At 48.4% G+C, this 24,829-nt stretch overlaps 1 protein-coding gene across 3 annotated transcripts in view; it reads right to left on the bottom strand.

Annotated features, from left to right (window-relative positions):
• The window catches only part of TLN1 (talin 1), a 687,540-nt gene that overhangs the window by 288,347 nt on the left and 374,364 nt on the right, over positions 1-24,829 (bottom strand). For all 3 annotated transcript variants that reach the window (XM_069205713.1, XM_069205712.1, XM_069205714.1), the window contains 4 exons: positions 12,964-13,065; positions 11,974-12,144; positions 10,998-11,147; positions 8,174-8,275 (listed from right to left, as the gene is read on the bottom strand). In XM_069205713.1, the coding sequence (XP_069061814.1) occupies positions 8,174-8,275; positions 10,998-11,147; positions 11,974-12,144; positions 12,964-13,065 (525 nt within the window). The remainder of the gene's footprint in view (positions 1-8,173; positions 8,276-10,997; positions 11,148-11,973; positions 12,145-12,963; positions 13,066-24,829) is intronic.

Below are 24,829 nucleotides of genomic sequence, written 5' to 3'. Positions count from 1 at the left end.
TCTTAGAGTGTACCCTCAGTGAGAGGATAGGAAATATACACAAGATATATATACACAATAGCAAAAATATGCCGTATAGTCTTAGAAAACAGTGCAAACAATGTATAGTTACAATAGGATGCAATGGGGAAACATAGGGATAGGGGCAACACAAACCATATACTCCAAAAGTGGAATGTGAACCACGAATGGACCCCAAACCTATGTGACCTTGTAGAGGGTCGCTGGGACTATTAGAAAATAGTGAGAGTTAGAAAAATAACCCTCCCCAAGACCCTGAAAAGTGAGTGCAAAGTGCACTAAAGTTCCCCTAAGGACAAAATAGTCGTGTTAGAGGGAAAATGCAAGGAAAACACAAATCAGCAATGCAACAACGATGGATTCCTGACTGAGGGTACCTGTGGAACAAGGGGACCAAGTCCAAAAGTCACAAGCAGCTCGGAGATGGGCAGATGCCCAAGAAATGCCAGCGGTTGGTGCAAAGAAGCTCTTACTAGGCTGAAGAACTGTGAATACTGCAGGAACGACAAAGGCTAGAGACTTCCCCTTTGGAGGATGGATCCCCCACGCCTTGGAGAGTCGTGCAGAAGTGTTTTCCCGCCGGATGGACGCCAACAAGCCTTGCTACACGCAAATCGTGCGTTTGGCGTTTTTGGACGCTGCTGGGGCCCAGGAGGGACCAGGAGGTCGCAAATTGGACCTGCAGAGAGAGGGGACGTCGAGCAAGACAAAGAGCCCTCACTGAAGCAGGTAGCACCCGGAGAAGTGCCAGAAACAGGCACTACGAGGATGCGTGAAACGGTGCTCGCCGAAGTTGCACAAAGGAGTCCCACGTCGCCGGAGACCAACTTAGAAAGTCGTGCAATGCAGGTTAGAGTGCCGTGGACCCAGGCTTGGCTGTGCACGAAGGATTTCCGCCGGAAGTGCACAGGGGCCGGAGAAGCTTGCAAAGTCGCGGTTCCCAGCAATGCAGCCCAGCGAGGTGAGGCAAGGACTTACCTCCACCAAACTTGGGCTGAAGAGTCACTGGACTGTGGGGGTCACTTGGACGGTGTCGCTGGATTCGAGGGACCTCGCTCGTCGTGCTGAGAGGAGACCCAAGGGACCGGAAATGCAGCTTTTTGGTGCCTGCGGTTGCAGGGGGAAGATTCCGTCGACCCACGGGAGATTTCTTCGGAGCTTCTGGTGCAGAGAGGAGGCAGACTACCCCCACAGCATGCACAAGCAGGAAAACAGTCGAGAAGGCGGCAGGATCAGCGTTACAGAGTTGCAGTAGTCGTCTTTGCTACTATGTTGCAGGTTTGCAGGCTTCCAGCGCGGTCAGCGGTCGATTCCTTATCAGAAGGTGAAGAGGGAGATGCAGAGGAACTCGGCTGAGCTCATGCATTCGTTATCTAAAATTTCCCCAGAGACAGAGACCCTAAATAGCCAGAAAAGAGGGTTTGGCTACCTAGGAGAGAGGAAAGGCTACTAACACCTGAAGGAGCCTATCACAAGGAGTCTCTGACGTCACCTGGTGGCACTGGCCACTCAGAGCAGTCCAGTGTGCCAGCAGCACCTCTGTTTCCAAGATGGCAGAGGTCTGGAGCACACTGGAGGAGCTCTGGACACCTCCCAGGGGAGGTGCAGGTCAGGGGAGTGGTCACTCCCCTTTCCTTTGTCCAGTTTCGCGCCAGAGCAGGGGCTAAGGGGTCCCTGAACCGGTGTAGACTGGCTTATGCAGAATTGGGCACCTCTGTGCCCAACAAAGCATTTCCAGAGGCTGGGGGAGGCTACTCCTCCCCTGCCTTCACACCATTTTCCAAAGGGAGAGGGTGTCACACCCTCTCTCAGAGGAAGTTCTTTGTTCTGCCATCCTGGGCCAGGCCTGGCTGGACCCCAGGAGGGCAGCTGCCTGTCTGAGGGGTTGGCAGCAGCAGCAGCTGCAGTGAAACCCCAGGAAGGGCAGTCTGGCAGTACCAGGGTCTGTGCTACAGACCACTGGGATCATGGAATTGTACCAACAATGCCAGGATGGCATAGAGGGGGCAATTCCATGATCATAGACATGTTACATGGCCATATTCGGAGTTACCATGGTGAAGCTACATATAGGTAGTGACCTATATGTAGTGCACGCGTGTAATGGTGTCCCCGCACTCACAAAGTTCAGTGAATTGGCTCTGAACAATGTGGGGGCACCTTGGCTAGTGCCAGGGTGCCCTCACACTAAGTAACTTTGCACCTAACCTTTACCAGGTAAAGGTTAGACATATAGGTGACTTATAAGTTACTTAAGTGCAGTGTAAAATGGCTGTGAAATAACGTGGACGTTATTTCACTCAGGCTGCAGTGGCAGGCCTGTGTAAGAATTGTCAGAGCTCCCTATGGGTGGCAAAAGAAATGCTGCAGCCCATAGGGATCTCCTGGAACCCCAATACCCTGGGTACCTCAGTACCATATACTAGGGAATTATAAGGGTGTTCCAGTAAGCCAATGTGAATTGGTAAAATTGGTCACTAGCCCGTTAGTGACAATTTAAAAGTAATGAGAGAGCATAACCACTGAGGTTCTGGTTAGCAGAGCCTCAGTGAGACAGTTAGGCACCACACAGGGAACATACACATGCACACCTATGAGCACTGGGGCCTTGTGTGACAGGGTCCCAGTGACACATACATATAGGCCACAAACCTATGAGCACTGGGGTCCTGACCAGCAGGATCCCAGTGACACATAACAACCATACTGAAAACATGGTGTTTTCACTATGAGCACTGAGGCCTGGCTATCAGGATCCCAGTGAGACAGTGAAAACAGTGACAAACACCCTGACATACACTCACAAACAGGCCAAAAGTGGGGGTAACAAGGCTAGAAAGAGGCTACCTTCTCACATCAGGTGACAGGCACAGGTTGCAGACCAAGTGTTGGTCTGTGTAGGGGTATTTATTGTGGCATTTGGGGCAGAAACGAAACGGGGTCCGTTCCATCGGCGTTCTTCAGCACGTGGTCGGGCCGACCAGGCCCCGACGGAGGATCGAAAAACTACCCCGAAGGGCACCGGAGCTCTTCGATCTTCGATGCGGTGTGGAATCTAAGTACGCCGATCCCGAACGCAACAATACCGACGAAAATCTTCCGAAATTAGCTAATTTTCCGTTCCGAAACTCGGAGCGACAGGAACACGTCCGAACCCGATGGCGGAAAAAAAACAATCGAAGATGGAGTCGACGCCCATGCGCAATGGAGACAAAAGGAGGAGTCACTCGGTCCCGTGACTCGAAAGACTTCTTCGAAGAAAAACAACTTGTAACACTCCGGCCCAACACCAGATGGCGAGCTATTGCAGAACATGCGTATCTACAGCGACAGATGCCATCGAACAGGCAAGATTTATCTCCAACATGCAAGTTCGGAGCAGGTCTATTCGTTGAATCTTTCCTAGCAGCATCAGCATTTTGAAAATTAGTTCATAAAAGTTGTCTTTGTTCTTGGAGATAATCTAAGAAGTTTGAAGCAGCTGGTACTAATGGATTAAGGCACAGAGTCTCAGAAAATGCACAAGGAAGGAACCCTTAAAGAAAATGCAAATAGAGACTTTAGTCATGGCATTTGTAGGAAGTTGGCTCTGTATGTGCTATTTCAAAGTAAGGAATAGCATGCACAGAGTCCAAGGGTTCCCCTTAGAGGTAAAATAGTGGTAAAAATAGATAATACTAATGCTCTATTTTGTGGTAGTGTGGTCGAGCAGTAGGCTTATCCAAGGAGTAGTGTTAAGCATTTGTTGTACATACACATAGACAATAAATGAGGTACACACACTCAGAGACAAATCCAGCCAATAGGTTTTGTTATAGAAAAATATCTTTTCTTAGTTTATTTTAAGAACCACAGGTTCAAATTCTACATGTAATATCTCATTCGAAAGGTATTGCAGGTAAGTACTTTAGGAACTTCAAATCATCAAAATTGCATGTATACTTTTCAAGTTATTCACAAATAGCTGTTTTAAAAGTAGACACTTAGTGCAATTTTCACAGTTCCTAGGGGAGGTAAGTATTTGTTAGGTTAACCAGGTAAGTAAGACACTTACAGGGCTTAGTTCTTGGTCCAAGGTAGCCCACCGTTGGGGGTTCAGAGCAACCCCAAAGTCACCACACCAGCAGCTCAGGGCCGGTCAGGTGCAGAGTTCAAAGTGGTGCCCAAAACACATAGGCTAGAATGGAGAGAAGGGGGTGCCCCGGTTCCGGTCTGCTTGCAGGTAAGTACCCGCGTCTTCGGAGGGCAGACCAGGGGGGTTTTGTAGGGCACCGGGGGGGACACAAGTCCACACAGAAATTTCACCCTCAGCAGCGCGGGGGCGGCCGGGTGCAGTGTCGAAACAGGCGTCGGGTTCGCAATGTTAGTCTATGAGAGATCTCGGGATCTCTTCAGCGCTGCAGGCAGGCAAGGGGGGGGTTCCTCGGGGAAACCTCCACTTGGGCAAGGGAGAGGGACTCCTGGGGGTCACTTCTCCAGTGAAAGTCCGGTCCTTCAGGTCCTGGGGGCTGCGGGTGCAGGGTCTCTCCCAGGCGTCGGGACTTTAGGTTCAAAGAGTCGCGGTCAGGGGAAGCCTCGGGATTCCCTCTGCAGGCGGCGCTGTGGGGGCTCAGGGGGGACAGGTTTTGGTACTCACAGTATCAGAGTAGTCCTGGGGTCCCTCCTGAGGTGTCGGATCTCCACCAGCCGAGTCGGGGTCGCCGGGTGCAGTGTTGCAAGTCTCACGCTTCTTGCGGGGAGCTTGCAGGGTTCTTTAAAGCTGCTGGAAACAAAGTTGCAGCTTTTCTTGGAGCAGGTCCGCTGTCCTCGGGAGTTTCTTGTCTTTTCGAAGCAGGGGCAGTCCTCAGAGGATGTCGAGGTCGCTGGTCCCTTTGGAAGGCGTCGCTGGAGCAGGATCTTTGGAAGGCAGGAGACAGGCCGGTGAGTTTCTGGAGCCAAGGCAGTTGTCGTCTTCTGGTCTTCCGCTGCAGGGGTTTTCAGCTAGGCAGTCCTTCTTCTTGAAGTTGCAGGAATCTAATTTTCTAGGGTTCAGGGTAGCCCTTAAATACTAAATTTAAGGGCGTGTTTAGGTCTGGGGGGTTAGTAGCCAATGGCTACTAGCCCTGAGGGTGGGTACACCCTCGTTGTGCCTCCTCCCAAGGGGAGGGGGTCACAATCCTAACCCTATTGGGGGAATCTTCCATCTGCAAGATGGAGGATTTCTAAAAGTTAGAGTCCCCTCAGCTCAGGACACCTTAGGGGCTGTCCTGACTGGCCAGTGACTCCTCCTTGTTATTCTCATTATTTTCTCCGGCCTTGCCGCCAAAAGTGGGGCCTGGCCGGAGGGGGCGGGCAACTCCACTAGCTGGAGTGTCCTGCTGGGTTGGCACAAAGGAGGTGAGCCTTTGAGGCTCACCGCCAGGTGTGACAATTCCTGCCTGGGGGAGGTGTTAGCATCTCCACCCAGTGCAGGCTTTGTTACTGGCCTCAGAGTGACAAAGGCACTCTCCCCATGGGGCCAGCAACATGTCTCGGTTTGTGGCAGGCTGCTAAAACTAGTCAGCCTACACAGATAGTCGGTTAAGTTTCAGGGGGCACCTCTAAGGTGCCCTCTGGGGTGTATTTTACAATAAAATGTACACTGGCATCAGTGTGCATTTATTGTGCTGAGAAGTTTGATACCAAACCTCCCAGTTTTCAGTGTAGCCATTATGGTGCTGTGGAGTTCGTGTTTGACAAACTCCCAGACCATATACTCTTATGGCTACCCTGCACTTACAATGTCTAAGGTTTTGGTTAGACACCGTAGGGGTACCATGCTCATGCACTGGTACCCTCACCTATGGTATAGTGCACCCTGCCTTAGGGCTGTAAGGCCTGCTAGAGGGGTGTCTTACCTATACTGCATAGGCAGTGAGAGGCTGGCATGGCACCCTGAGGGGAGTGCCATGTCGACTTACTCGTTTTGTCCTCACTAGCACACACAAGCTGGCAAGCAGTGTGTCTGTGCTGAGTGAGAGGTCTCCAGGGTGGCATAAGACATGCTGCAGCCCTTAGAGACCTTCCTTGGCATCAGGGCCCTTGGTACTAGAAGTACCAGTTACAAGGGACTTATCTGGATGCCAGGGTCTGCCAATTGTGGATACAAAAGTACAGGTTAGGGAAAGAACACTGGTGCTGGGGCCTGGTTAGCAGGCCTCAGCACACTTTCAATTGTAAACATAGCATCAGCAAAGGCAAAAAGTCAGGGGGCAACCATGCCAAGGAGGCATTTCCTTACAGCATTACTATAAGCAAATGTTTCTAAGGGCAAAGAAGACTGCCAGTTGTTTTGAGTCACTTTACTGTAACACCGTAGACATTGTCAGAGAGTTTGAACTGTTCTTTTGTTTTGCCTGTTGGTCTGAGGGTGGTATCCAGATGTCTTATTCCCAGCGATACGCAAAGCAACTTACAGAATTTAAAAAAAATATTCAGTACCCATGTCTGAAATTACAGCACGTTAGCCAGTGACCACAAAAGTTACCCAAATGAATCGAGATTTGCCATAACTGGGCCTATGGAAATACTCCTGAATGAAAAAAAGTGTGTCATCCTAGAGAATAACACAGTGAACATTACAACTCGAAATCCATTGGACGGAGGTAAATCCACAATAAAAATCAATGGAAACAGTTAGTCAAAGTTTAGGGACTACTGGTTGAGGCTGTAAGCAACCGAAAGCAAACACAACACAAATGATGGAGGAATACGGAACCAATCAAACATTCACCCCCAGTCACAGATAATTTGCTCATCACACCACCCCAGTTTGGACCCAGCCATATGCAAATCAGTCTAGACCATGTTCCCCATAGGAACAGTCCAGCCCAAACTGCCAAGCCAGGTCCTCACTGGACCGGAAATAAGCATCCTGGGACCCGTGTCAGAGTATCACCGTTCATCAGCCAGGCTACCTTGAATCCAGTGGCATAGTGAGCCCGGGAATCACATCTGGGCATACCCGGCACACTTAGGGCGACAAAAGCAAACAAACACAAATGATGGACGGAATGTGGAACCAATCAAACATTCACCCCCAATTACAGATCTGGGTTTAATCCATCAATTATTTTGCTTGCCATGCCACCCCAGTTAGGAACCAGCCATATGCAAATCAGTCTTGACCCTGTTCCCCATGGGAACAGTCCAGCCCAAACTGCCAAGCCAGGTCCTCTCTGGACCGGAAATAGGCATCCTGGGACCGGTTTCAGGGTATTTTGTGATGTTGCTATGTGTGCCCTAAGTGGCTAGGGTATGCCCAGACCTGGATCCCTTGCTTGCTGCGCCACTGGATTTAAACTAGCCTGCCTGATGAAGGGGGATACTCTGAAACCGGTCCCAGGACGCTTGAATTCTGTCCAGGGAGGACCTGGCATGGCAGTTTGGGCTCGACTGCTCCCATAGGGAGCAGACTCAAGACTGATTTGCATATGGCTGGTCTGAACTGGGGTGACGTGGCAAGCAAAATAACAATAGATTAAACCCAGATCTGTGACTGGGGGTGAGAGTTTCAACACTCTGTCCATCATTTTGTTTTGTGATGTTGCTGTAAGCAACCAAAAGGCCTAGTATAGTCTAGTATGTGTAACTTTTATAAGGTACAGGCAGGACACATTTCCCTCCTGCACACTGGACAACTGGGGGAGCAAACCTAGAAGACAAATGCAGATGAGAGAAGATCATGCCCTTGATTACAAGGCAATGCACAACCTTGAGGAAAGGAAATCATCCACCCACTGCCCAGCAAGAAATACCACATTGCCAGAAGCTGGGGCTGTGAGAAGAAAGACGCCACCTGAAAAGCCAGAGGCTGCATACTAACAGCAGGATATGGCAGACTTAGGTCTACCCAGGGCTGTCACTAAGCACACTCTCAAGAGCACATTCCTTGCTTTTAACTGGGGCTGCAGACAGAGGGCCTAATGTAAACTCCAAAACAGGAGAAAACTCAGTATGACATCAAATTAGATCTAGCATGAGTGATTACACTAGTGTCACAAACTCCAACATAGCTTTGGCGACACAAGCTCCAATATCAAAATATTTCAAGCAACTCTAGTACCAACAAGAAATATTTAGGAAGTGTAAAGAATATCATGAAGGTGGAATGTAGAAAACTAATAACACTTACCATCTCCTGCACCGTGACTGCAATGGCCTTGGCAGTTTTAACCATAGTGGTCTGGTAATCCACAAACGTCCCCTCTGGTTCTCCCACTGGGCCTTCATCCAGCTGTCAGGAAAACATTTTGCACATTAGTGGTAAATACAATCTTCAAATACTAACTATTGCTGGTATTGCGCATTTCCATAATAAGAGGCACAGTCCCGAGAAATGAGAGGCTGTATCTACATATATGCTCGCAAACGCCTAAAGAGGAAATCCTTTTCATAACATTTATTTATTCTCTGGTAGAGGATGCAATTGCATACAACAATCTGTACAAGTATGTACTGCAGTACGCTACAAGCTATATGGAAGAGGCTGGGAACACATACATGGCATTCTTAAGCAATCCTTTCCTAAGTCTCTGTAAAACTACAGTACAACTGTAGGCCTCAAATAGGTGTATAAAAGATAGATTATTTGGCACTGGCTGATCTTTATATTATTGCCAAAAGACTTTCCTGGGGAACCTAGAGCAGTCCGTTGCTTCCTATCAAGATTCACGCTACACAAATATCTTACAAACAGTATAGTGAGTGGGCATGGGGGTGTGTGCCTGCCTTTCTCTGTTAGTGTCTCTGTATCCCTATGTTTAACATTGGGGTGAAATTATCAGAGCGGTTCCAGAGGACGGTAGGTAGTGGAAACTCAGATACAGAATGATGCAGAAAATACCACCATGATGTAATATAAAATCTCCCCCTCCGACCCCTGTGGTGTAGAGGGGGCAATAGGGCCGAATGGGAAATGGATTGAAAGGCTGCAACTATTACGCCAATTGAAACTAAACAGTTATAACATTGTTTAAGTCACTGAACCATCTGGAATCAAACAACTGTACCTTCTATAGATAATTAGTTTAATATTCCACTGCCATTTGTTCTTTAATACAAACTATTACACTGGTTGTTTTTTTGCGTACTGTTTGAGCACCTGAGCAGGTCTCTAAAATTGCAAATATAATATTCCATAAAGACTGATGAGTGGGTCCAGTTTTTCACCTGGTTGGAAGTATGGCATGATATGGGCACAGCAGGCCTCTCACATCCCTGTGCCAGCACACCTATTACAAATTATAGATAACAACTGGTCTACCCAGGTCTTGCTCTTCTAAGAAGAAGAATACATCATATTCTTACAGGTAAACAAAATACAATAAGAAACAAGAAAGGGCAAGGGTCTTACACCCTTTGATGGAGTTTACAAGCAAAGCCCTAGAATTCCTATAAAGTTTGGAAGTGGGGGCAGCACTAGTCTATGGGGGTTATACAATATTGTTCATAAAAACACTCAATATGTGGGACGCAGGTACAACTGTGCCATTATGCCTCTGGTCATCTGGGGGCAACACTGAACAATCGACTGGCTGAATACCTAGCTGCCAAGTGTCTAGTACCAAAATACAAAATCCTGCCATCTCAAAAACCCACCACTCAAGCAACAAGGATCTCACACGTGAAGTCAATAGTAATGAGATGCCAAGTGTTTTGATATTAGGATACAGTTCAGTGTTAGAGACTAGTTCATGACCTAGGTGATTCATGTATATTTCAATTGAAGCCAATGCAATTGTGAATCAGCACCTACTGCGGCACAGTCTTACACAGGTGAAAGAGGAAGGTGCTTCAGGAATCCGCATTCGGTGTCATTCTGAGTGAGAACAGCTACCAGTGAATTTTGGGTTCCTGGCACATGTCTTCTCAGCACTCGTGCTGCTGAGCCTTCTTGGAGTCCAAACTATTTACAATTTACAGGCCCCGAAGTCTAGTATCTATTTCACACATGGGAGCATGAACGGGAAGCATAATCCAACGAAAGAGCAGTCCTTGTTCAAAATCGCCTCTTGTTTTTGCCCGCTTCCAGAAAATTTTTCAAGGTCAGACCAGCTTGAACAGGTCAAGGTTGGGTGTGGGCTGTCCTCTAACAAGGTCCAACAGAAGAATACTGTTGTAAGGCAGCAACCCAGGAACTGGGGAAGCAGGAATATTCACCAGAGCAGGAAAAAACAAGAGACCGAATGGTAACTTTTCCCCACCCAACCAGGCAGAACCAGTTTCTTGGTGGGAAGCGCAGCAAGTCATTCCCACCCTGGACAAATTTAACAAAGAGAAGAACCACCATCTAGCACACACACATGCATCACTGTTCTCCAATGCTACTGTGGAATATACACACACACAACCTACACAGTACCTATATTCCACCCATAATTCAAGTATAGGCAAATAGGTACCCAGCAGATATTTAGACAAGAAAGCCAGTGAACAGTCTCAGGACAGAGATGGGGACATCTGACCTGTTTCTCTAGGTGAACATCAAGCTGCCACCACTATAGATACCTCATGATGTAAGAATCCTCCACAGTATGCCCACAGATCGTCTACTTCAATGGAAGGAAATAAAGGGCAGGCCAAAACAACAAACACGGCAACAGCACACGTTTTCTCAAGCAATGCAAAGAACTTTAGTCCCAAAAGAAATAAACTGCAAACAAGACTGGCCAGTAAAGATTGGCTACCCCAGCAGCCTGTTGGCACAGATTTTCTTGTCACTCTTCACCCAATCTGTGACATAAGGAGGATCTCTCTATATAAGTTTTGATGGTCTTCTTACCATCTCTGCCATCAATCACATGAACATCAATCTATATATGCTCAGCTGAATCTCTGAGTATCATTTCATCCAGACATAGGCAATCCCTCTACGCAAGTGCAGATGTTCATTCTAATTTCTGAATCCATCTAGTACGGAGCGTCCTTGATTAAACATGCATTTCCTACTATCTTACCTGATTGATGGCCTGAGTGATGGAATCGACCATACCACCAACAACTCCAGCAGCACTTGCAGCCTCATTAAGAGTGACAGTCAGGTCTTCCACAGCATCCTTCATCAACTGGACAGACTCTTCCAGAGCCTCCTGTGTGTGAGCTGCAAGCTGCAGGAAGAAACAGCCTTTAGACACTTACACACAACATAAACAAAGCTCCAGAGTTCTCGAGTTATAGGTGTATAATATTGGTCACATTCTGCATTCGGAGATCTCCATGCCCCTTTCTTGTAGGTAAAAATCTAAGTGTTTCTCTTTCATCATTGAACCTGTAAACGTTTTTGTTGACCTGAAATTATTAGTTTCCTGATCCCAATGGGAACTTTTCAGTAAAAGTGATCTTGATGACATCCATGTGTTCAACAAACATGGAGGACTCACTATGCTAAATACGAAGAGAGAGAGCAACTGTGGCCTGCCCATTAAAACAATGGATACTTAAGGAGGCAAGTCACCTGCCCACTACTGCTTTCTAAACCCATCTCTCACAGTATAAAATTAAATGGAATAAGCACAATGCATCTTTAAAGTTAACGTAAACACCAGGTTCAGGCCGATCTATTCTGGAAGAAAACAAAGACCACACAAGCCCTTCTGGTGTGTACTACCTGTAACATGACAGAAAAACCATACAGTCTGAACCTAACCCATAGAGAATGAGGAGTGTCTGCTGTTCTGGGTGATCACAACACCAGACACAACCACTCACAACTAATTCAGTGACCACCAACAGGTCAGCTACAGTCCAAATAACATTGATCTTGGCTCCATTGGCAGTCTAAAGAAAAATGCATTTCAGTAGTTGTGCAAACCTGATGCCACACTTCATGGTAACTGAAGAAAGACAATGGACCTCTTTGTTTCCTTAGTTCACGCCCTCCTAAACCTCTGCACTACGGTTAATTCCCGGGCTGGCTTCTCATGTAACACACACCTTGGGGTTCCCACCAGCTTCCTTGGCAGTGTAGAGCATCTGCAAGGCGGACTCAGCAAGAGTCTTGGTCTGGTCTAGGAGGTTCATCTGCTGCTGATGATTGTGTGTCCTGGAAGCAGCGCCAATTGATGCCATGATGAGGGGCTCGAAGTATTGTGCCATCTGTGAAACCTGGGGCATGTGTAAGACAGAAAGACACACAGATTAAGTCAATGCCTGGCCTACCTGAGCACTGATCAGCATTCTGGAAATACATCACCAGTTCACAATTAACTCAAGAAACAGGAAACACTGTGAGCCACGTGAAAGGTGACCTGCATGAACACAGCTAATAACCACAAAGATGGAAAAGAAATGAAAATATGCCGTCACTATTGCATACTCCAGTAAATAAACACATTTCACAGTTATTTTACCAGTCCCTACATACTTGCCCTACATCTGTTTACAAAGGTTTTGTCAAATGCATGGAGTCCACTCTTCATCTATGTAACATATTTAAAAATCTCTAGACAGATAATGCTGTAGCTGGCTGCGCCAGCTAACCAACTCAGGGCAGGACTGAAGCTGCGTGGCTTCACCACATCGCACACAAGGTGCATGCCTACAGGACGACTCGTCCATGACGCTGCACACGAAGGGAGAGGCCTAGGGCTGGATGGGTCCATCAACCCACCCCCTGCCGCCCCTCACGAGCAAAGGACTAGGGCTGGATGGCTCCATCAACCCACCCCCTGCCGCCACTCACGAGCAAAGGACAGCTCCATTACTCCCCACTGCGTAGGTGAAAGGGAGGCCTAAGGCTGAACTGCTCTTTACCCCCCATTGGAGAGTAAGCCTTTGGCTCCATCAGACCTTAACCCAAGATCACTCATATGGCTGGATTGCTCCATATACCCTAACCCGACAGCAGGGCTAAGGCTGGACAGCTTCATCACGTGCACCTGTTCCCCAATCTAATAACCATCTTCTAACTGCCAGAACACTTACCTTGTGTCCAAGCTGAGAAGAATCGGCTCGGGCTGCACCAGCCACAGGCTCGATAAGGTTACTGATCTCCTGAACAGCAGTCATCATCTGCGTATGTAAGGCCTGGGAAGGAGAGATGAATAACAGCTCACTACACAAAAGTCAAGGATGATGCTGAGAAAGTAATTCACAGGGTCACAGAGAAATTGAGAAAGTGTGTGCAAGACGCGGAAAAGATACCATTAGCACAGACAGAAATAGAGGAGAAATAGAAACAGGGAGAAATAGAAAACGAACGTAAAAGGTGATTATGGCTACATGTGCATGGTAGAGAGCAAGTATTTGCATTTAAGGGGTTTCCATTATGGTCAAAGGGAAGGTTGGATGCTCAACATTTGCACATAAATGAAAAAGTTACTTACCTTTGGTAGCAGTTCTTCTTGTGGATAAGGAAAACGTTAAGTACCCTTAGAACAAGTTACTTACCTTTGGTAAAGCTCTTTTAGGTGGATACTTTAACTGCAGACTGCTCACCTGTAGACAACCCAAGGCGGTGGTGTTGTCTGTGAGAACCTGCACCAGCCTGGCCTTGATGGGGGCAGGGAGCCGCAGCTCCAACAGCATCCCCCCAAGTCCAGGGTCCTCGGATCTCCACCTCTCCCAGATGACCACCCCAACCCAGCAGCGATGCGTCCATCACTAGCCTCGGCTCTGGGTGGGGCAGGGAGAGGAGTCTTCACCTGGAGCAATAGAGCCACCACGGCAGTATGCCGCAGCTCACAGGTATAAACGGGACTGTGCGTTCAGTCTGTGAGTCGGTTTCTATTAAAAGACTCAAGGTTTGGCTCATCTTGTGGGTCAACGTTTTAGTCGTCCGACGAGTCATCCTCAGCTCCTACCCAATCCATACCGGCCCACCTTGTAAATCTGAGACCCACTCAGTGCAGGAGCACCTCCCAGGTTGGATGTGGAGGGGGAAAGAAAGATGAAGGGCAATAGGCTGACTCATAAAACTCAGAAACCGTCTAAGGTGAAAATAATGGGAATAAGTTACCAGGGTAGAACCTTTATGAAAATATTAGAGGGCCTGCAGTTATTCAACTCTTCGCACGTAAGCTGTTGCCATCATCAAAACCCACTGAGAAACAATAAAAAAAATGGGAGGACACAAACATATCAAACTTTTTTAGAAAAGACACCAATATTAGCAATCTAAACATGAAGCGACATGAAGCACCAAAAAGCCCATAACTGGAGCTACCATAAAAAGATGTAGGAAAGGCAAGATTTCAATGGATGAAGGTCTTCTGAATCATCACTGAACAAACTTGTTTAATGGATTTAGTAGCAGGCATCCTCGGTGCCCAGATAACCACGGCAACCACATCAGGAAGACAAAAGGAATCTAGCAAGCACCTCTCATTCTCCATGGGTGCAATCACAGTATCTGGCTATTGTGAATGATGATGTGACCATCCTGCCTAGAGAGCAGGTCAGCTGCGCAAAGTAGAGAAAGTTGACTGAGCGCCCACAGATCAGATCACTTAGGGATGCAGCACCAAATTGAGGTACTACAGTGAAAAAGGATGAACAGGGCATCAGTCCTCAAATCGAGGGAATCTGCTATGAGTGCAGCTACTGGGAAAATTATCTGTCACTGCACCCCCTCACACAGACAAATCAACCCCCAACACAGGATCAACAACCCATCACCACCCAGTGTGTTATATGGATGGCAGTTATGTTGTCGGACAGAACCTGAATATTGCTACCTGATAGGGAAGGGAGAAATGCCTTCAGTGCTAGCTTGGCTACTCTAACGTTAAGCACATTTATGTGTAAGCATTGTTCCGATGTAGACCAAAGGCCTTGTGCCATCACTGTGCCCAGATATGCACCCAGCCCAGTGAAGAGGTGTCTGTGGTCACATTAGCCTCAACATCAACCTGCAGAAGGCTGAAAGAACAATCCAACAAATGATTGGTGGGCTCTGCCCACCAGTGCAGATCTGGGTGAACACAATCAAAGATCTGCACTGAGCTGTGAGGCTTTCTTCGTCCGGAGGAAAGAGCCCTAATGCAGTTCCTGTCCAGTATCACCTCCATGAAGGTCAGCCTGTGCATGAATACGAAAGGGGTGAGACATCTGGGTGAGGGTGGTAAATACCAATCTGAGAAAAAGGCATCATATGGGGATTTGGATTCTGCTTGCTCCAAGTATGGAAACGTAGTCCTCCTGACCAAGGCAGTGAAGCAGTCTAAATACGCAGCTCTTTCATCAAGAAACTTAGCACGGCTGCTCTGTGCGGATGGCAGAAGCGTCAACTGGTAGCTCTGGGTTCCCAACGAGTAGCTGAGGTAACATCTGAGTGGGAAAGACTGGAAGATGGAAGTAGGCGGTCTGGAGATTCAGTAATTCCAACCAATCTCCCGCATTCAAAGGTAGCAAGAACTTACATCTTGAACTAATTCTGCTGAATAAACAAATTCAGAAAGCATAGACTCAAGAGGTGTGTCAGAACTCCATCCTTCTTGGGGACCAAAGAGTAAAAGGAACAAGAATGCTGCACCTCTCCTTCAGAGGCCCAACCTCTATGGCCCCTTTGTTCAGCAGGGAAAAGACTTCTAGCTCCAAAACTGAGACGTGTGGCAGGAAGCCCACACTGGTGTAAAGAGGGCAGTCCAGTGAGGAAGAGCAGGGCAGGGTAGGGTAGGGTATAGCTGGATGACCGGCAATCAGTCGCCAAGTTGGTAGAAAAAGAGGAGACATTCTCCTCCATCATCTTACCAAGTCCTGCATGATAACTTTATAAGAGGGAGAGTCGGAGAGTATTTGAGGCAGCAAAGCTGGTGGGGGATGGCATGGTCTGGATCTTTTGATGCTGCTCATGGCACAGCCTAGATTCACAGAGCCAGTGGAGGGAGGCAGGGACTGGACCTTCTGCTTCTGCTCTTGGCACAGCCTAGATTCACAGAGCCAGTGGAGGGAGGCAGGGACTGGACCTTCTGCTGCTGCTGCTCTTGGCGCAGCCTAGATTCACAGAGCAGGTGGAGGGAGGCAGGGACTGGACCTTCTACTTCTGCTCTTGGCACAGCCTAGATTCACAGAGCCGGTGGAGGGTGATATGGATTGGACCTTCTGCTGCTGCTGCTCTTGGCACAGCCTAGATTCATGGAGCCGGTGGAGAGAGGCAGGGACTGGACCTTCTGCTGCTCCTGCTCTTGGCACAGCCTAGATTCACAGATCCGGTGGAGGCAGGCAGGGAGACAGGGACTGGACCTTCTGCTGCTGCTTTTAGCACATCCTAGATTCACAGAGCCGGTGGAGGGAGGGACTGGACCTTCTACTGCTGCTCTTGGCACATCCTAGATTCACAGAGCCGGTAGAGGGTTGTAGAGACTGGATCTTCTGCTGCTGCTCTTGGCACATCCTAGAGTCACAGAGCCGGTGGAGGGAGGCAGGGACTGGACCTTCTGCTGCTGCTCTTGGCACATCCTAGATTCACAGAGCCGGTGGAGGGAGGGAGGGACTGGACCTTCTGCTGCTGCTCTTGGCACATCCTAGATTCACAGAGCCAGTGAGGGAGGCAGGGACTGGATCTTCTGCTGCTGCCCTTGGCACATCCTAGATTCACAGAGCCGGTGGAGGGAGATAGGGACTAGACCTTCTGCTGCTGCTCTTGGCAAGTCCTATATTCACAGAGAAGGTGGAGGGAGGCAGGGACTGGACCTTCTGCTGCTTCTCTTGGCACATCCTAGATTCACAGAGCCGGTGGAGGGGGGCGGGGATTGGACCTTCCTGCTGCTGCTCTTGGCACATCCTAGATTCACACAGCTGGTGGAGGGTGGTATGGACTGGACCTTTGGACTGGATTTTCTGCTGCTCCTCTTGGCACATCCTAGATTCACAAAGCCGGTGGAGGGAGGCAGGGACTGGACTTTCTGCTGCTGCTCTTGGCACATCCTAGATTCACAGAGCCGGTGGAGGGAGGGACTGGACCTTCTGCTGCTGCTTTTGGCACATCCTAGATTCACACAGCCGGTGGAGGGTGATATGGATTGGACCGTCTGCTGCTCCTCTTGGCACATCCTAGATTCACAGAGCCGGTGGAGGGAGGCAGGGACTGGACCTTCTACTGATGCGCTTGGCACATCCTAGATTCACAGAGCCGGTGGAGGGAGGCAGGGACTGGACCTTCTACTGATGCTCCTGGCACATCCTACCTAGATTCACAGAGCCGGTGGAGGGAGGCAGGGACTGGACCTTCTGCTACTGCTCTGAGCACATTCTAGATTCACGGAGCCGGTGGAGGGAGGCGGGGACTGGACCTTCTGCTGCTGCTCTTGGCACATCCTAGATACACAGAGCCGGTGGAGAGTGGTAGTGACAGGATCTTCTGCTGGTTATGGCTTCAATAGATGCACCCCAAAACCAGCATCATAACAGCTCAGCTGTCCGGACAAGCTGGAAAGACAGTCTTACTGTAGTACCCTAAAGCAGTCACAAAACTTTCTACATCATGGATGAAATTATCAAGTCTACAAGGCTAGACCCAGTATGTGAGTGTAAGGAAATGCCTCCTTGGCATGGTTACCCCCTGACTTTTTGCCTTTGCTGATGCTATGTTTTGAATTGAAAGTGTGCTGAGGCCTGCTAACCAGGCCCCAGCACCAGTGTTCTTTCCCTAACCTGTACTTTTGATTCCACAATTGGCACACCCTGGCATCCAGATAAGTCCCTTGTAAGTGGTACCCCTGGTACCAAGGGCCCTGATGCCAAGGAAGGTCTCTAAGGGCTGCAGCATGTCTTATGCCACCCTGGAGACCCCTCACTCAGCACAGACACACTGCTTGCCAGCTTGTGTGTGCTGGTGAGAACAAAACGAGTAAGTCGACATGGCACTCCCCTCAGGGTGCCATGCCAGCCTCTCACTGCCTATGCAGGTATAGATAAGTCACCCCCCTAGTAGGCCTTACAGCCCTAAGGCAGGGTGCACTATACCCTAGGTGAGGGCACCAGTGCATGAGCACTGTGCCCCTACAGTGTCTAAGCAATACCTTAGACATTGTAAGTGCAGGGTAGCCATAAGAGTTTATGGTCTGGGAGTCTGTTTTACACGAACTCCACCGCACCATAATGGCTACACTGAAAACTGGGAAGTTTGGTATCAAACTTCTCAGCACAATAAATGCACACTGATGCCAGTGTACATTTTATTGTAAAATACACCCCAGAGGGCACCTTAGAGGTGCCCCCTGAAACCTTAACCGACTATCTGTGTAGGCTGACTAGTTCCAGCAGCCTGCCACAACCGAGACATGTTGCTGGCCCCATGGGGAGAGTGCCTTTGTCACTCTGAGGCCAGTAACAAAGCCTGCACTGGGTGGAGATGCTAACACCTCCCCCAGGCAGGAGCTGTCCCACCTGGCGGTGAGCCTCAAAGGCTCACCCCTTTGTGCCATCACCGCAGGACACTCCAGCTAGTGGAGTTGCCCGCCCCCTCCGGCCACGGCCCCCACTTTTGGCAGCAAGGCCGGAGAAAATAATGAGAAAAACAAGAAGTCACTGGCCAGTCAGGACAGCCCCTAAGGTGTCCTGAGCTGAGGTGACTAACTTTTAGAAATCCTCCATCTTGCAGATGGAGGATTCCCCAATAGGATTAGGGATGTGACCCCCTCCCCTTGGGAGGAGGCACAAAGAGGGTGTACCCACCCTCAGGGCTAGTAGCCATTGGCTACTAACCCCCCAGACCTAAACACGCCCTTAAATTTAGTATTTAAGGGCTTCCCTGAACCTAAGAATTTAGATTCCTGAAACTACAAGAAGAAGAAGACTGCCGAGCTGAAAAACCCCTGCAGAGGAAGAACAGAAGACACCAACTGCTTTGGCTCCAGACTTACCGGCCTGTCTCCTGCCTTCCAAAGAAACCTGCTCCAGCGACGCTTTCCAAGGGACCAGCGACCTCTGAATCCTCTGAGGACTGCCCTGCTTCGAAAAAGACAAGAAACTCCCGAGGACAGCGGCCCTGCTCCAAAAGAACTGCAACTTTGTTTCAAGTAGCAGATTTAAAGACCCCTGCAACTCCCCGCAAGAAGCGTGAGACTTGCAACACTGCACCCGGCGACCCCGACTCGACTGGTGGAGAAAACGCTTCAGGGAGGACCCTCCGGCGACTCTACGACTGTGAGTAACCAAAGTTGTCCCCCCTGAGCCCCCACAGCGACGCCTGCAGAGGGAATCCCGAGGCTCCCCCTGACCGCGACTGCCTGAACTCCATTTCCCGACGGCTGGAAAAGACCCTGCACCCGCAGCCCCCAGCACCTAAAGAAACGGAACTCCTGAGCAGGAGTGACCCCCAGGAGGCCCTCTCCCTTGCCCAGGTGGTGGCTACCCCGAGGAGCCCCCCCCCTTGCCTGCCTGCAACGCTGAAGAGATCCCTTGATCTCTCATTGAAAACCATTACAAACCTGACGCGTGTTTGCACACTGCACCCGGCCGCCCCCGCGGTGCTGAGGGTGTACTTTTTGTGCTGACCTGTGTCCCCCCCGGTGCCCTACAAAACCCCCCCTGGTCTGCCCTCCGAAGACGCGGGTACTTACCTGCTGGCAGACCGGAACCGGGGCACCCCCTTCTCTCCATTCAAGCCTATGCGTTTTGGGCACCTCTTTGACCTCTGCACCTGACCGGCCCTGAGCTGCTGGTGTGGTAACTTTGGGGTTGCTCTGAACCCCCAACCGTGGGCTACCTTGGACCAAAAACTGAAACCTGTAAGTGACTTACTTACCTGTGAAAACTAACATTACTTTACCTCCCCCAGGAACTGTGAAAATTGCACTAAGTGTCCACTTTTAAAACAGCTTATTGTGTTTTATGTGAAAAGTATACATGCTAATGAAATGATTCAAAGTTCCTAAAATACTTACCGGCAATACCTTTCAAATGAGATATTACATGTAAAATTTGAACCTGTGGTTCTTAAAATAAACTAAGAAAATATATTTTTCTATAACAAAACCTATTGGCTGGATTTGTCTCAGAGTGTGTGTTCCTCATTTATTGCCTGTGTGTATGTACAACAAATGCTTAACACTACTCCTTGGATAAGCCTACTGCTCGACCACACTACCACAAAATAGAGCATTAGTATTATCTCTTTTTGCCACTATCTTACCTCTAAGGGGAACCCTTGGACTCTGTGCATGCTATTCCTTACTTTGAAATAGCACATACAGAGCCAACTTCCTACAGTGAGCTATAGCTACTGCTACTGAAGCACTTCAGGGAAGAGTTGGAATTCCCTTCATACGGCACTAGCCATCGAAGGCCATGCCCATGAGTGTGGTACGAGTACATTTTCAATAGACTAGAACCCACATCCGGGAATTACGATAAATGTGTGTGAAAAACTGTGTGGACAACTTTTAAGTCCTGAACAAAGAGTAAAGTGACACGTTATAGGTTTATCCCATATGCTTCTAGAGACTAGGAGACATGCTAAAATGGCCACTATGGTAACCAATAGGCGAGCAGCTTAGGAAGGGAAGAGTTTATCTTGCTAATGGGATAGGATTTTATTACATCAGCCGACGTACAAGTGCAGAGAGAATACGGGCGCTTCGGACCGCTAGGCGGTTACACCGAAAACAAGCTAGTGATACCACTCGTGGTGCGACGGCGTTCCCGTGATATTAAATTTAAAATCTAAGTCAAATGAAACGCTATTGGTACATAAGTGTATTATGAGTTCTGGACTATGGTAGAGATGATTTTAAAACTTTAATGATGTTTCCAGGGAAAGGAGACAATTGTACAAATAATGAGATAACTGCGAACGTTGACAACAAAAGTCTTGCGAAAGTGAATACGATCATCTACATATAAACATAAGGTCAGCCAAGAGTTTTGTGCATGGTTAAAGTAAAAAGAAGGAATAGAAAAGGGATAGTGGACACATAAAAGAGGTGTGATGTTATACACATAGAGCTTTTTGAGTTGGGTTGCAATGCATGCCTCCACCGCTTTGGGAAGATAGACTAAAACGGTACATCACTGTAATAGAATGTGAATAAAGCATATATAATTAAGCATGATTTCATGGGCATGTCACAGAGATTGTACCCATGGGTAATGATGAAAACACTGGTAGAGTGTGGATTAGATGTAATGGTAAACAGGGTCTGGAGAGGCCCTGGTAGCAATGACTGTTATATGACCTGGTAATTATGAATAGTGAGTAATTGTAGGAAGTTGGCTCTGTATGTGCTATTTCAAAGTAAGGAATAGCATGCACAGAGTCCAAGGGTTCCCCTTAGAGGTAAAATAGTGGTAAAAAGAGATAATACTAATGCTCTATTTTGTGGTAGTGTGGTCGAGCAGTAGGCTTATCCAAGGAGTAGTGTTAAGCATTTGTTGTACATACACATAGACAATAAATGAGGTACACACACTCAGAGACAAATCCAGCCAATAGGTTTTGTTATAGAAAAATATCTTTTCTTAGTTTATTTTAAGAACCACAGGTTAAAATTTAACATGTAATATCTTGTTTGAAAGGTATTGCAGGTAAGTACATTAGGAACTTTGAATCATTTCAATTGCATGTATACTTTTCAAGTTATTCACAAATAGCTATTTAAAAAGTGGACACTTAGTGCAATTTTCACAGTTCCTGGGGGAGGTAAGTTTTTGTTAGTTTTACCAGGTAAGTAAGACACTTACAGGGTTCAGTTCTTGGTCCAAGGTAGCCCACCGTTGGGGGTTCAGAGCAACCCCAAAGTCACCACACCAGCAGCTCAGGGCCGGTCAGGTGCAGAGTTCAAAGTGGTGCCCAAAACGCATAGGCTCCAATGGAGAGAAGGGGGTGCCCCGGTTCCAGTCTGCCAGCAGGTAAGTACCCGCGTCTTCGGAGGGCAGACCAGGGGGGTTTTGTAGGGCACCGGGGGAGACACAAGCCCACACAGAAATTTCACCCTCAGCGGCGCGGGGGCGGCCGGGTGCAGTGTTAGAACAAGCGTCGGGTTCGCAATAGAAGTCAATGAGAGATCAAGGGATCTCTTCAGCGCTGCAGGCAGGCAAGGGGGGGCTTCCTCGGGGAAACCTCCACTTGGGCAAGGGAGAGGGACTCCTGGGGGTCACTTCTGCAGTGAAAGTCCGGTCCTTTAGGTCCTGGGGGCTGCGGGTGCAGGGTCTTTTCCAGGCGTCGGGACTTAGGTTTCAGAGAGTCGCGGTCAGGGGAAGCCTCGGGATTCCCTCTGCAGGCGGCGCTGTGGGGGGCTCAGGGGGGACAGGTTTTGGTACTCACAGTCGTAGAGTAGTCCGGGGGTCCTCCCTGAGGTGTTGGTTCTCCACCAGCCGAGTCTGGGTCGCCGGGTGCAGTGTTGCAAGTCTCACGCTTCTTGCGGGGAGATTGCAGGGTCTTTAAAGCTGCTCCTTTGGATAAAGTTGCAGTCTTTTTGGAGCAGGTCCGCTGTCCTCGGGAGTTTCTTGTCGTCGTCGAAGCAGGGCAGTCCTCAGAGGATTCAGAGGTCGCTGGTCCCTTTGGAAGGCGTCGCTGGAGCAGAGTTCTTTGGAAGGCAGGAGACAGGCCGGTGAGTTTCTGGAGCCAAGGCAGTTGTTGTCTTCTGGTCTTCCTCTGCAGGGGTTTTCAGCTAGGCAGTCCTTCTTGTTGTTGCAGGAATCTGAATCTTTAGGTTCAGGGAAGCCCTTAAATACTAAATTTAAGGGCGTGTTTAGGTCTGGGGGGTTAGTAGCCAATGGCTACTAGCCCTGAGGGTGGGTACACCCTCTTTGTGCCTCCTCCCAAGGGGAGGGGGTCACATTCCTATCCCTATTGGGGGAATCCTCCTTCTACAAGATGGAGGATTTCTATAAGTCACAGGCACCTCAGCTCAGGACACCTTAGGGGCTGTCCTGACTGGCCAGTGACTCCTCCTTGTTTTTCTCATTATCTCTCCTGGACTTGCCGCCAAAAGTGGGGGCTGGGTCCAGGAGGCGGGCATCTCCACTAGCTGGAGTGCCCTGGGGCATTGTAACACGAAGCTTGAGCCTTTGAACCTCACTGCTAGGTGTTACAGTTCCTGCAGGGGGGAGGTGTGAAGCACCTCCACCCAGAGCAGGCTTTGTTTCTGTCCTCAGAGAGCACAAAGGCTCTCACCGCATGAGGTCAGACACTCGTCTCTCAGCAGCAGGCTGGCACAGACCAGTCAGTCCTGCACTGAACAATTGGGTAAAATACAGGGGGTATCTCTAAGATGCCCTCTGTGTGCATTTTTTAATAAATCCAACACTGGCATCAGTGTGGGTTTATTATTCTGAGAAGTTTGATACTGAACTTCCCAGTATTCAGTGTAGCCATTATGGAGCTGTGGAGTTCGTTTTTGACAGACTCCCAGACCATATACTCTTATGGCTACCCTGCACTTACAATGTCTAAGGTTTTGCTTAGACACTGTAGGGGCATAGTGCTCATGCACTGGTACCCTCACCTGTGGTATAGTGCACCCTGCCTTAGGGCTGTAAGGCCTACTAGAGGGGTGACTTACCTATGCCACAGGCAGTGGGAGGTTGGCATGGCACCCTGAGGGGAGTGCCATGTCGACTTAGTCATTTTCTCCCCATCAGCACACACAAGCTGGCAAGCAGTGTGTCTGTGCTGAGTGAGGGGTCCCTAGGGTGGCATAAGACATGCTGCAGCCCTTAGAGACCTTCCCTGGCATCAGGGCCCTTGGTACCAGGGGTACCAGTTACAAGGGACTTACCTAGGTGCCAGGGTTGTGCCAATTGTGGAAACAATGGTACATTTTAGGTGAAAGAACACTGGTGCTGGGGCCTGGTTAGCAGGGTCCCAGCACACTTCTCAGTCAAGTCAGCATCAGTATCAGGCAAACAGTGGGGGGTAACTGCAACAGGGAGCCATTTCTTTACAGTAATATATTGTAAAATTATATATATAGGCACTGTTTCCGATGTCCTGAGGAGGCCAGAAGTTGAAAGGCCGAAACGCATCGACTATGTTTTTGAGGAGTATTTTCTGAACTGTGGAACAATGAAGATGGGACTGTATCGCATATAAATATCAGGAACAAAGAGCCTAGGAAGGGCGGTACTAAACATCGTTACCTCATTTGAAATACTGCTTGCCTGGAAAAGGTTTAGCAGCTTACAAATTCAAAAACTTTGATTAGAAGCTGTCAGTGCAAAAGATGCTTTAGAACACTGAATGCCAAGTGGCACATGTCAACCATTATGTATTAAGTATTTAGATGTTTATAGTTATATGTGTAAATGTTTGTATATATTGTTTGTGAATAAGATGTGTGTATAATTTTATGATATTTACTCAAATCAAGAGAGCAAGACAAAGAGATAAATATTAATAAACAATAAGAATGGTGAAGAAGTAATTTTGCTCAGGGATTAATTGATATTTTCACCTGGATATAAATAAAATAGATATGTATTCATCTCCTTTGTATATCTACACGTTTGAATTGATATTTAGCACAGATGCAGCGGGGGTATAAGGGCTTCCCCTAATGGTATAGATACAAGAGTGTGGTTTAGACATCAGTTGAGTAGCCAGTGGAATGCATCCGAGCATGCACATGTAGCATGGTAGTCATTCCATGGACTGAGCAATGGTGCCCATAGAGTCCAGGCAGCACTTCAAGATCTTTTAGGGTGCATCTACAGATGTCATTAGCGTTTGCAAGTGGCCTGGTAGGCTGATCATTGTAAGTTTTACATATTCCCACAAGGTATGAAAATATTGGTAGAGGAGGCAGGTGGAATTAGCAAAGCAGAAAGCCAGGCTGCTAGAAGCAGAGAGTTCTAGAGACTTCTGCGACTCTCTCTCTCTTGTATTTGAGTTTTGATTAAAGGAGGATTT

This window comes from Pleurodeles waltl, chromosome 1_2 (genome assembly GCF_031143425.1).
Source record: "Pleurodeles waltl isolate 20211129_DDA chromosome 1_2, aPleWal1.hap1.20221129, whole genome shotgun sequence".
Classification (NCBI taxonomy): Eukaryota; Metazoa; Chordata; class Amphibia; order Caudata; family Salamandridae; genus Pleurodeles; species Pleurodeles waltl.
The sequence above is the reverse complement of the archived record's forward strand: the minus strand, read 5'-3'. Positions and strand labels throughout refer to the sequence as shown.